The 13,977-nt window shown below is 43.1% G+C and overlaps 1 protein-coding gene across 1 annotated transcript in view; it reads left to right on the plus strand.

The window, feature by feature from the left end:
• COLEC12 (collectin subfamily member 12) overlaps positions 1 to 13,977 on the plus strand; it is a 200,939-nt gene that overhangs the window by 13,232 nt on the left and 173,730 nt on the right. Inside the window, exon 2 of the mRNA XM_077778209.1 lies at positions 5,797 to 5,847. Within this exon, the coding sequence (XP_077634335.1) occupies positions 5,797 to 5,847 (51 nt within the window). The remainder of the gene's footprint in view (positions 1 to 5,796; positions 5,848 to 13,977) is intronic.

Consider the following 13,977-nt stretch of genomic DNA (forward strand, 5'->3'; position numbering starts at 1 on the left):
AGTGGGAGAGGAGGACCCCGTGTCTGGACATTGAGTGTGCAAATGTTCACCTTTTCTCTGATTCCATTGCAGTCTTCTCATCTCAGCTGTTCCTGGTGTCCTCTAGACAAGAGATCTTTTGTTTCTGACTTCTCTGAATAATAAACTTAGGTCTTCTGCTATAGTCAGGGAGAGCCAGTCACTTCACTTGGTGGGGGACTTGGGAGGTCCAANTAAAGTATACAAGTCAATGGATTTTTTAAAACGTTTTTTTTGTTTTGTATAGTCACAGGTTTTGCAACCATCATTACAATAAATTTTAGAACACTTTTGTCACCCAAGAAAGAAACCCCATACCCATTAGCTGTCACCCCCCATTTTCCCCTAAAACCTCTAGCTGTAGGCAACCTTTAATCTTTCCAACTCTGTGAATTTGTCTAATGTAGACATTTCATTTCATATAAATGGAGTCACACAATAAGCAGTCTTTCATGACTGGCTTCTGTCACTTAGCATAATGTGTTCAGGGTCCATCCATGTTGTAGCATGTGTCAGTATTTCATTCCTTTTTATGGCTGAGTAATACTGCATTGCATGGCTCTACCCTAATTTCTCCATTCGTCATTTTGTGCACATTCAAGGTGATTCCACCTTTTTCTGTTATGACTAATATTGCTATAAACGTTTGTGTACAAGTTTTTGTGTGATCATGTGTTGTCATTTCTCTTGGGTGTATGCCGAGAAGTGGAATGGCTGGATCATATGGTGTCTTTATGCTTAACCTTCTGAAGAAGTGCCAGACCATTTCCCAAAGTGGCTGTACCATTTTACATGTCCACCAGTAGTAGCATATGAGAGTTCTGATTTCTGCACATCCTTGCCAACATTTACCATCAGTCTTTTTGGTTATAGGCAACTGCGTCTTAAATATATGTTCATCTAGTCCTCTTTTAGCCTTACGTAGATTCTCCTTCTAGAGTGTGACCTGCATCCCAAATCCTCAGCAGTTTCAGGATTCTGTGGTGTAAAGCATTGCATCTTAGCTTTTCTGCTGCTAGCACAGGGTTCAGTTTCTTGGGTCTATGGGGTCCTCATGGTGTGCAGCTTGCCCCCCAACCCCACCAGATTCTGGGTCTTGGTCTTGGTCTGACTTCTCACAAGCTGTGAGACCTGGGGTCAAGTTATGAAACTCCTCTGAGCCTTAGTTTCCCCATCTTAAAACAGAAAAACATAATGAGTAAGAAGTGTCTGACATATGGGAGGTATTAACTAAATATTAGTTCTCTTACCTTCCCCAAACGTGGTAGATATTCAAAATGAGAAAGATTTAATTCCTTTCCTTTAGGAATTCATCAGCTGGTAGTAGAGATAGACATAACTGGATAGATATAACTCTAATCTGCTGAGTTTCAATAACTATTGAGTACCTATAACATGCCATAAATGTACTAGTTGCTGAGGGTACAACATGACAAGTTTCCTGTTTTCAAATGGCTTTCTATCTGGTGTCATGAAAACCAGGAACTGGAACATGGGATAGATTGGGGAAAGTGCTGTCACACTGACACAAAGGGAGTGTAGGGGAAGGAGAGGTATATTATCACTGTAGGGTATCACACACTTGGTCCTCAAGTTGATTGGAACATCCTCACTTGAACACATGGTACCCTGAAATTGCGAGGCTCAAAGCTGTCAATCATCAATAGAATTCTCTTCAGTGTTCTCTGTCATGAAACCTCTGGCCAGTGTGGCTCTGTGCCAGATACCAAGGAAAGTAAAGAAAATAAATAAAAATCACATTTTGAAACAGGAAAACCGAAGACCGGGTACTCCATAGGTATTGAAACAAAAATGCTGAAATACAGCTGTGGAAGCCTAGAAAGCATGTGCCTATAGATATAAATCCCACATTGTTTTAAACTTGTTTTATATGTTAAGGTTATGTCCTATTTTGTATGTTAAGGTTATGTCCTCCCTGCAGACAAACTGCTGTCACAAGCAGGGATCAGGTTAGAGGTCTTTCATCTTAGCCAAATTCTTGCTTGTATAGGGGTGCAGCAGATGTGTGGGTAAGGTGGTGTCAGAGACAGATTCTGGAAAGTGGCAAGTTGCTGAGGGGACTGGATATTCTTTAGGGAGAAAGAATATCTTTATTTAAGAACACCACTTTTGAGAGCCCTTGGTGCTATTAAGATAGTCCAGGATGTACTTCCCTTGGGTCTACAGAGTGTGAGGAAAAAGTTTTGAGAATAGAATGCAATGTTGCACATCATGTCAGGCTTATTTATCTTTATCAAACCCATCTGTCCGCTACTGTGGGCCGAAATGTAGTCTTTTCCCCTCTAAAATCTTCAGGCATTGCTCTCACTTTCTCTCTGTCTCTCAAAATAAGTAAACTTAAAAAAAAAAAAAAAAGAGCTGGTGCCTAGGTGGCTCAGTGGATTAAGCATCTGACTCTTGATTTTGGCTCAGGTCATGGTCTCAAGGTTCATGGGATAGAGCCCTTGTCAGGCTCTGCACTGACAGCACGGAGCCTTCTTGGGATTCTTTCTCTCTTCTCTCTCTCTCTCTCCTTCCCTCCCCCCACCCCCTGTCTGCTTCTCCCTGGCTCATGCTCTCTCTCTAGCTCTCTCTTTTTCTCAAAATAAACTTAAAAACAACAACAACAACAAAGTGTTTAGGCATTAAGAATACTTGACCTCGTCCTCTCTCGTGGGGTTTGTGTAGCCTGATGTGGGTTGCCCATGCAGCCACAGAGCCATCAGTTCTAGCCTCTTTGTCTTTCTCAGTCCCCTAAATGCCTGGCTCCACCATCAGCTTGAATGGGCTGTTTGTTGGCTACACAGCTGGGGAAACATGGCAGAGGGCTTTGGGGGCCAACTATGCAAATGAACAATAGATAAGTGTTACCTGACCGACTTCACCTGGCTTTTAAGGATAGGAGAAGAGGATTCTAAGATCAACTGGTGAAAAGAGAGTAAAACAAAGTTAAACAAGTTCTTTTTCTCTCTCTTAGCACTTCTCAGGTCTCTCATAGTTCAAAAACCCTTATGAATCGCCAAGAAAGGAATATATTATGCAGTGTTTCCAAAATTGTTTTTTCCTCCAAAGAAAAAATGTTAAGAAGACTCATTTAAGCTGCCTCCCTGTGAGACCTTCCCTGATCATCCAAGTGAGATGGGATCTGTGGTACTTGACTTGTACCCCTCAGGGGTCATGATTTTCTGTCTAGTTGTAGAGTTGAATGAGATAGTTGTTTGTCTTCTTTTAGTAGTCGCTGTAAGAATTCCTGATCCTTTTGGAATGAGGCTTAAAACAAGAAGCAGGAGATCCTCCTTGAGCCCTATTAGGGGTCACCTGGAAGGCCTTTGTTTTCTTGAACCCCTAATGGGTTTGAGTATGTTAATTTGGAGACACAGCTAAACTGTTTTAGTAACAAAAATATGAGACACTTGAAGTTCCCAGGGAAATTTCAGGAAGGAGAGAGGAGTCAGTCAGACTAAGTGCTGCATGGGAAAAAGATCAGAGAAGAAAAAGAAAACAAACAAACAAACTAATGGTAGGCTTGCTGAAAAGAAGCTTTGGGGGAAGAACAGAACTGTCTAACGGGAAATTGTAAGCTGTTTGCTATCAGAGGTACAGCATAAACCACTCTTTTGTTTCCACTGTATGATCCTCAGTGATGCCTCCTTGGCTCCCAACGTCTGTGTGTGAGTAGATTCTTCAGATGTGGCCCGGTGGAGGAGGGGCTGGAGCTGGCAGGGGAAGCTGACATCTAGGTGGCACCATTACCTGTATTCATGCCTTTTCAACTCCAGTAGGCTATAAACATATATTTATTGAATGGGTGAATGAATAAATAAATGCATGGATTTGTTTATCTGCAGAAGCAGCAGATAAGGGTTTCTCTTTAACTGAGACTAGACCAAATCTCTCAGCCATTAATATGATAGGATTACTTAGTAAAGCTGGTCCAGAGGAGCTTAATAGATATTTGTGAAACTAACCAGTCACCAGTGACTGAGAAAGGTGCTGTTCTCCTGGTTGTAAGCATGTTCTTCCATGTAGAAAGAACTAAAGCTTTAATCTTTTTTTCTTAATTTTTAAAATGTTTATTTTTGAGAAAGAGAGGGAGAGAGAGGTTGTGAGTGGGGGAGGGGCAGAGAGAGAGGGAGACAGAATCCGAAGCAGGTTCCAGGCTCCAAGCTGTCAGCACAGAGCCTGATGCAGGGCTCGAACCCATGGCCTGTGAGATTATGACCTGAGCCAAAGTCTGACGCTTAACTGACCAAACCACACAGGTGCCCCTAAAGCTTCAATCTTTGACGTAAGAAGACTGCTTTAATTATGAAGACCTTGGCCTTCTAGATTCCAAGCAAGATCTCTTACCTGTTTTCTGAATAAAGAAATAATGGTAAAATACAGAGATATCACAGTTCTCCATTTTCTACTGGAAGTAATTGCTCTCTCACTAATGTTTTCATAACTTCACAACAAACTAGTGCTCTGAGGTCACCACATTGTATTAAAGATGCCATGCCTCTTGGGTTTTTCTATAACATTTCAAGGTTCAAATACCATGCAGGTCCTGCATTCCATTTGGGGCCTGAAAAAAATGATTGCAGAGGCTTTGTTTTCTCCCTCCTTGCCTTTCTTTCTTGAAAACTTGTCAGCTTCTTGAGGGAAGGGAACCATGTTCACTCATTTCTGAAGCCCCATTGCCTGGCAATCTTTGGTCCACAGTAAGTTCCAAATAAATGCTTTTGAACTGAATTGCATGAGGGAGATTGCTGAATGCTGGTGCAATAATGGTGACCAGCTCAAGAATAGATTTGGGATCCCTGGAAAGGCCTCATCTTGACACCTTTACTTGTCATCAGAAGTATCCTTTAAGTGCACAAGAAACCAGACCCACAACTGGCAGAACCATAAAGTAGGTCCTTTATCAGTGTGATAAGGAATCATATCACATCTGTCTTGGGGGGCTGGACTTAGATCTTTTGGTAGAGAGCTTGGCTGATGTATCTCTTTTGTTCCAGAGGGGCCCTACATTTAGTAATTCCCACAGCAAGGCTGTCTTTTGAAATGTATTTACTGGAAAACCATCTATTGTTCCCAGTTGTCTGATGGAAAGGGAGTGGGGAAGGGTTTGGTTGTCACTGCAGGAGCCATGCTGGGCTCCTGAGATGCCACATTTAGTGGAACACATGACCCCAGAGCCTGGTATCTGAGAGGAAGGGCTTAAGACTCAGTTATGTGAAGATAACATAACCCTTTGGACAGCTGGTTATTCAGTCATCATTCAACAAAATTTATTTAGCCCCTGCTATTCTAGGCACAGGGGATTTGTTCATGAAACAAAAGAAAAAAGTTTCTGCTCCCAGGATGCACGATGACACACACACATAAATGAGGATGATATCAGAGAGTAATATTAAAGTAGGGTGGTGTGACAGGGAGTGGCTGGGTTGTGATCTGGAAAGGCTTCTCATAGGTGTCACCCTTCAGCTGAGGCCTTGATTAGAAGGAGTCTCATCAAGAGCAGCAGGAAGAACATTCTAGCTAGAGAGAACAATCGGTACAGGGACCACATAGCCTTTCTCAGACAGCGTGGCATGTTTTCTAGGAACAGAAGAACACGTGTTGTGGGCAAAGGGGATGGTGGAACCGGTAGGGGAGGGTGGAGCTGGTGGGGTTGCAGCAGCTGCATCCCAGGCTGGCCCTGGGCGTCTGGGCCTCACCAGGGCTAACACTGTGCCCTGTATGCCTGGGCCTCACCAGGGCTAACACTGTGCCTTTGCTTTGCTTTTCCTGCAGACGACTTTGCAGAGGAGGAGGAGGTGCAGTCCTTCGGTTATAAGCGGTTTGGTGAGTACTGACAAAGCTCTTCTTCTTTGTGCTTGATACGAGATATTGTGGTAGTGCCATTGCTGGCCCTGTAACACACATGGATGTGTGTGGTTCTGAGGCCCAGGTTTGATTGGGTGTCAAGTCTCTATGTAACAGGTGGATTATTTCTCCTAATACTGAGGGTAATGGAGCAGGAGCCGTGCCCAGGCACGGGAGGTGGTGGGATGCTTATGGGGGTTTGCTGAATATAAGCCAGACGGCTTAATAGGCACAAAATGATGAGCGAGGTAGATCTGTGACAGGATAGGAGCAAAAATACACATGATTTCTCTATGTTAATATTGAGAAAACATCTCACCCCTTTACTCAGGCCTTCTTTTCATAACTTAGTGTTTAAATAAGAGGAAGGCTTTCTCCAGGCACCCAGCCAGACACAGGTGCCCCATGGTGGCTGGATAGCAGCCCCCAGAGGTATCCATGTCCTGATCCCCTGGAACTTGAGTGTTACCTTATTTGGCAAAAGGAGCTTTGCAGATGTGATTAAGTTAAAGCTCCTGAGATGGGGAGGTTATCCTGGGTTACGTAGGTGGGCTCTAAATGCAATCAAAGTGTCCTTATGGGAGGGAGAGGGGTATTTGACAACTGACAGGAGAAGGTGGTGTGCTCTGAAGGTGGAGGAAGGGGCCACGAGCCAAGGAATACAGGTGGTCACTAGGAGCTGAAAAAGGCAAGGAAATGGATTTTCTGGTCAGAGCCTCTGGAGGAAGCAGGGCCCTGCCAGCATCTTGATTCTAGCCAACTGGAGTGGATTTCAGACTTCTGGCTTCTCAAACTGTGAGAGAAGAGATCTGTGTTGTTTTAAGCCACCACGTTTGTGGAAATCTGTTACAGCAGCCATAAGGAACTAAAACACGCTCCTCTGCCTCCCAGGCTGCCGCACACAGTGCTCCTCTCTCTTTGACCGTGCTTCTTGTGCTTCGCAATTTGGTTTTGAACCGGCAGTGAATACTCAAATTTCCAAAGACCGTTCAGGGGAGCTAGGGTTTTTCTGTCCAGGATGTTTCTGTGCCTTGGCAAGAAGAAATGAAGAAGGATAGAGGAGAAAATAATGAGTGTGTGTGCGTGCATGCGTGTGTGTGTGAGACAGAGAGAGAGACAGAGAGGAAGGGAAGAAGGGAGGGAGGATGGAAGACAGAGAGAATGTGAAAGAGAATAAATCTATTTCCTGTTGCCTAAAAAAGAAAATGTCCTGGCTGGACTTTGATTAAAGTTAACAGTCCCCAGCTGCTTTGGCTCCCTCATTGCTTTAACATTTTTCCTTCTGGATATGCACTTCTACATTTCTTTCTGTGAAAAAGTAGGGCTTTACAATGGGAATGCACTGGCATCAAGCCTATGGCTGCTCCATTCACATGCTGGCAGAGATGCTCAGTACTTTCTCCCCTCCTCCACACTGCTGTTCTTTGCACATTACATATTTTGGGACTGGTGCCCTGAGTTCTGCGCTGCCATGGTGGGCTCACTGAAGGTGGTAGCAGGAGTGAAGATGATCCAAGGAATTATAAAGGAAAGAAAAATAAACAGAAATGAAAATGTAGAAATAAAAGAAAAATCAAACTTGTAAAAATAACGCAAAATCAACATTGGCATGCCTGTCTGTTTTGGAAATCAGTAGCTTTCAGATCTTTCTTTGGACATTAGTAGAAATGCAAAGAACCATGAGAAAAGATTTCTTTAAACGGAGTGACCTTGAGAGAAATTTTATTTAAAGCTTCATGACTATGTAACTAGCTTGATGGGTGGGGATTTGGTGAAAACACACAAAAATAATAAGTTGCTGAAATATTTAATTTGTGGTGGATCAGTTATGTGTGGAAATCATAGACTGATGACTCAGAGGAGGCATGATAACAACTTACCAATATTGGAGATCATGAGCAGAGAGGCATGGTGAGAGTGATAGCAAATGATCAGAGTAGACGATGGGGGTAGAATTAATGTGAGACTTTTTTTTTTTTTTTTAATGTGAGACATTTTTAAAAAGGCTATGAAAGAGACATATGTGAGAATTCTCACATTTAGATTTTAGGCAAAGTGATGGATATCCAGCATAGGGGTAGAGTAGAGTTTTGGAGATGGAAAAGCCTTTAAGATGATTTAAGTCAACCTTTAATTTTAAAGATAAGGAAGGTGAGGCCCAGAGAGATTAAGTCTTTGCTCAAGCGAGTTAGATTGGGTTGGATGCTGGGTGTTCTGCACCATAAGCAGGCATAGTTTGGGGGAAGAGTTGGGCAATAGAGTTGAGGTGAATTCTGAACTTCCATGTCCTAGATGTGTCCGTGTAGTTCTAGAACCCTAAAGTGGGTGCTGTCCCCCCCACGGAGCGTCTTGACTTTTGCAGGGTCTAGGACTCTGGGCCTGGTTTTATTTAAGGTAAATGAGTGTTTAGTTTTTAAGAAATAGCCAAAACTAGTTGGTCACACTGAGTGCAAGAGAACCCAAGAACCTATTCCTTCAAGTATGGTGAAACTTGAACCATTAAAGGAAGACAAAGTTGGTGTAAGGTGGTGTGGATGAGAGGCATCCCAGAGACCAGACAGCCCTGTAGGCCCTCTCTTACTTACTCTTGTAACTTGAAACCAGTCATTGAAACCTCATGGGCCTCAGATGCTGCATCTTCCCAGTGAGCAGAGTTACACCTGCCAAAGGAAGTAAGTGTACGTCACAGGCTTGTGAAACTAAGAGAAAGTCCTTTGAAAGTGCAGCACTTAGCAATACCAAGGGTGCTGTTATCCTTCTCCTGAGGCTGTTTTCACTCTCTGGACATCTTAGTACAGTCACTGCCAAATATCAAAGGGTGACAGGTCTGAAACCTCATTCCTGAAGAGATGTAAAGGTGTGATTTATCTCTCAACATGGTAATGTTGGCTTTTATTTTTGAAAAGTAGATGGGGTAACATATAGGGTCTGTTGTCTAATTTTAGGTAGTCTTCTTTATGCAAATCCCAACCTGAATTTAGACTACACTTGAACCAGGGATTTGTGATTCACGAGGCAACGGGGCCACTCATAGTTCTAGCAAATTTTATTTGGTGGCTTGTTTCCAAAGTTATTTGTATACAGTTATTCAGAAACACTTGCTACGTGTAATTGATGCAGTTTACATAATAATTGTGCTTTTTGAAGTTTCATTACAAAGTTACAGTAAAGTGCAAAATGGATGATCTTCTCCAGAAATCTAGTGTAAGATGGTATTGTTTTAGGACAGCCAGCCCTTGACTATTTGGGGATTCATTATTCTATTTTGGTTTTAAGCAGGTCTTCTGGTTTTCTTCAGTTGCTTTTTAAAAAAATGTTTTATTTATTTTTGAGAGAGAGAGAGAGAGAGCGCACTAGTGCATTGGGGAGGGGCAGAGAGAGAGAGGAACAGAGGATCTGAAGCAGGCTCTCCTGCTGAGAGTAGTAAGCCTGATGCGAGGCTTGAACTCAAGAATCAGGAGATCATGACCTCAGCAGAAGTTGGATGCTCAACCGACTGAGACACCCAGGCATCCCACTTTAGCCTCTTTTTATGTCACACTTGTTAGCCCCTTTCCCAAAGTTCTGGGCAAGTGTCTGGGGAAGAGACAGAGTTAAATCTCATGGATTTGCCATGTGTTTGCTTCTATGACAGAAGCTTTAGTGAGGGGAAACTTCGAAAGGTTAATGAAGTAAGCATATCCAAGCTTTAATCAGGTTCTCAGGGTCAGCATTTCTTGGTCTCAGCATGCAGAGCTAATTCATTTGGGATGTAACTATAGTTACAGCTTGGCAGAGTTCACTCTCTGGAACACGAGGCACCTGTGAATTAATTTTTTACTTTCTATAGATAGAATACAACCTATACTACAATGATACCTTTCTACATATTTCTCAGTTACTATTTTCTTCAAAATATCACATGTGGCTCAAGTATCTTTTATTATAGTTAGCAGAAAGGGAAGGAGAATCAGTTCATATGATAAAGGATAAATATAAATTTATAAATTTTGGAACTTGTGATAAATTGATCCAAGAATGTCTTCTGAAACCTTCCAATTAGTCATATGATCAACATGAACGCATCCCAGGTTTTGTTTTCTTAAAATTTTCTTCACGAAAATGATGTGGAGTAGAAGGAATGAAGAATGTCATTTCAGTTCCAAGGGATAAGTGTATCAGAATTCCATAGGAGAGGGGGAGAAGTGTGGGAAGAGGGATGAGTTACAGAACATGTGTAGAAATGATCATAGCAAATCCAGCTCACATTTGAGTATCACATTTATCTTTCTAAAGGACTTACATATTTTCCCCTCGTAGCAACTCCATGAGAACAGCAGGCCAGGTGTCATCTTTCCTGTTTGATGGCTGCTTTTAGTCTTTCCTGAGGCAGTGCGGGGCAGTGGTTAGGTGTATGGGCAATGGAACCAGGTGGGTGGGCTTACTCACCAGCCGTGTGACCTTGGATGCATTAGTGTCCAAAATTGTGAAGTCTGTTTCCTCACTTATGAAGTTTGGGTCATAATAGGCCAACTGCATGAAGTTGTGGAATTAGATATGATGCTGGGTTAGCACAGTGTCTTGCACACTGTGAGCAACCCATAAGCATTGACCATTATTCTAATATTAGGTTCCTTCTTGGACTTTCTGGTCCTGCTGCTTGAACATAGTGCCTAGGATTTAGCAAACCTCTGGAACCTTCTGATGTCTAGCAGCCTCATTAATTCTTGTTTTATCATATCTCTTGCTTTACTGCTAAACACTAGGAAAGGTGAGAAGACCTGGGGACAGGAGCCCTTTGCCCCAGCACCCTGGGAGTGGTATGGGCGTCTCCTGGTGAGTGTCATGCCAGATGTCTTGGGCCCTCCCTTTAGAGCCTGCTTTACTCCTTTTTGTGCTGGGGCAAGAAGGAAGCCTAGACCAACTTTGTTTCCTTGGTTGCCTTGGGTTTTCTTGAGTTATCTTTGGAATATGACCTGGTATAATAATAGGATGTCCAAAGCTGGAATGGTAGAGGAGCAAGAGATACATGGTTCCGCCTGTGAAAATCATGGGTAGATTTAAGGGTTACAAGTGACCAACTGGGAGTGGCTGGAAACATTCGTTGTTTGTATTTGACAAAGCTGTGACAAAATTGCTTCCTTGAGGCTCACCTATGAGGAGCATTAATAGCTATGAGAGAAAAAGATCTGAAAAACTGCAAACTGTGAAAGAGTAACAAAAAGTTAAAGGAACCATTCTCTGTGGAGTAGATCTCCAGTCTTTGGTAAAAACTAAGTGAGGAAATTCTGAGAGAACTGTTTAAGGGATACAGTCCCAGAAAGGGTATCAGATGCCTTTTCCTAAGTGTGTTCCGGCAAGTGTGCCCTTGAATAGTTTTGTTCATCTACAACATCACAGGCCTCCCTGTACTTAAAGTTTCAAACATGCTGGGCTTTTTCTTTTTCCTTTCTTCTCTTGAACTATAATTTCAGATTAGCAAGAATATTTTAGCGGTTTAATCTTCAGCACAGGCTGCATGTGGAAGCAGCCTGAGAAATCTATGTAGAATACAGCCAGGTCCTGCTCCAGAACGGCACCCACCCTCCTCCTTACCTACACCATCCTCCAAAGACATAGGCATAAAAGTTCAAATCAGTGACTTCAGTTAAATCACTGAGCTATTTCTTACCAGGGGTTTTAGAGGAACTGAATGTCTAAAGATGTGGAACACCAGGGGAACCTGGGTGGCTCAGTCGGTTGAGCATCCGACTTCGGTTCAGGTCATGATCTCACGGCTCGTTGGTTTGAGCCCCATGTCGGGCTCTGTGCTGACAGCTCAGAGCTTGGAGCATGCTTCAGATCATGTGTCTCCCTCTCTCTGACCCTCCCCTGCTCACACTGTCTCTCTCTCTCTCAGAAAAAAAAAAAAAAAATTTAAAGGTGTGGAACACCACATAGGCTCCTGAAAAATAGTGACATATATTTGCTTAGTCAGACAGCCAGAAGGAAGAGCTCTTTCTGAGATACATGGTGCATTTCTGCTTTCAATGCAGAGGATTGAAAGAGCTTACAAAGAGGACGCTGAACTGTGTTTGGGAAGCTGCTCAAAATAAACCCTTGGATGCATCAACTTCTCACTATTTGGGCTTGAGGACCAGGCTGCCTATCTCTTCTTTCTCAGTTCTGTCCTAGAAGCCTGTCTTCATTGTTGGGTTTGGAGAAGGCCCTGCTTTGAAGTCGTCCACCTCCAACAACAAAGGAGGGATCCCCACATCCCTCTCACCAGGGCCTTGCGGGACTGACACCAGCAGACTGACTGACACCCGGTTCCCTGAGAAGAATGCCAGGAATGTCCATCATTTCCTGTCAGGAATGACTCAAGCTCACTCGGGGCTGTTCTTTCAGCAGCACCTTTTCTAAGCATCTCTGAATGGAAATGATATAGGATCAGATGCAAAGGGCTGACCTGGGTAGAGACCAGATTAGGGCAGGAAACAGGAATCTGAGTATCCCTGTGGGATTTCCTGGAAATGTTCAAGCCATTTGCATCACTTCATGGGAGGGTTTTATTTACGTGGCTTTGTAAATCCTAATGAAGTTGATATTTCTGATTTTATAAGAATTTGGTGTCAATGGCTTGTGGAGAAGTAGACACAAAAGAGATTCTCAGTCAGAGTCACCTTGAAGGGGATTTGTAGAATGGCTCACCTTACTTTCTGCTTCCAGTCCGGCAGGCGGAGTTCCTGAGACCTAAGAACGGGAGTTGGGTGGCTGTCACTTTCTTTTAAATAACCGAAGGAGACCTAATTTTTATCATTAGAGACAGTATTCACACCCTCTCTTGCCGCCAGTGTTTGTCCAGGTTTCACTCTGCTCCCATCAAGGTCCTCCCTGCCATACCTTCTAGCTCATAAGTAAAAAATTTGTTTCACATGGTGTTCCCATGTGATTGTGATTTTTGTTTTACCATTTTCATGTGAAAGAAATCATTAAGCATCATTTCCCATTTCTTGGCTATCTATTATGTGTTAGGCAGTTTCCCACTCATTAGTTCATTTAATTCTTTCAGAAATCCTTTGAAGTGGGAATTACCTGCAGTTTGCAAGTGAGGAGGACTGAAGCCCATAGAGCTGAATGGCATGGCCAACATTTGGATTCAAACTGACTTCAGTCCCCATTGATCTTTCCAACACAGAGACACATCCATTCTCAGAGCATCTCAAGACTTTTTTTTAATGCTTATTTGTTTTTGAGAGAGAGAGAGAGAGAGAGCTTGTGGAGGAGGGGTGAAGAGAGGGGAAAGAGAGAGAATTCTAAGCAGGACCCACATTGTCGGGGTAGAGCCCGACATGGGGCTCCATCCCAGGCACTGTGAGATTATGACCTGAGCCAAAATCAAGAGTTGGATGCTCAACTACGTGAGCTACCCAGGTGCCTTGCATCTCAAGATTTTGATGGGAAAACAAATGATCTTATGTTTATGTGGATTAAATCAGCAGCTGTATTTACATGGTCTCATGGTTCATAATTCATAATATTGAATACTTGAGCCCTGAATTTTTCAACCATTTTAAGTAGAATTCCTCCCTGCCCTTTCCTGGTTTGCATTCACTTATGAATCCTGGTAAGAGTGTGGGGAGGGAGAATAATTTGGTTTTCCTACAATTGGGTTGAAGCTTAATGTGGTTTGATTTTATTTTTGGAAAAACTAAGGGGAAAAAAATCTCCTCAGCCATTTTTCTGCTCAGACAGCATGAAGGCATTAGGTTGTTACCAGTGCTTGATCGTTAGGGGTAGGGTGGGAAAGAGTGATTCCTTTTGGTAGCAACTCCAAGTAACTGAAAACAGATGAACTCTGAAATTTTCCTTGAAAGACTTGAGCTGTTCATTTGGAGGCCCCCTGGGGAAGGGAGCGATGTCTGAGATTCGTGGGTTTTGAGGGAAGACACGGTCCTCAGCAAAGTTGTGAACTGGAGTGGCTCTTGCCTTCCCCCACCATCCCTGCTGGTGACTCTGTGCTGCAGGATGCCGGCTAGTCTTTTGATTCCGACAGTCTGGTTCACATGCTGGCTTTGCCCCTTACCACCAAATCAGCCAAACTCTCGAAGTATCACTTTGCTTATCTGGGAAATGGGAATAGCAAGAAAA

This window comes from Crocuta crocuta, unplaced genomic scaffold (genome assembly GCF_008692635.1).
Source record: "Crocuta crocuta isolate KB4526 unplaced genomic scaffold, BGI_CrCroc_1.0 scaffold26, whole genome shotgun sequence".
In the NCBI taxonomy this organism is placed as follows: domain Eukaryota; kingdom Metazoa; phylum Chordata; class Mammalia; order Carnivora; family Hyaenidae; genus Crocuta; species Crocuta crocuta.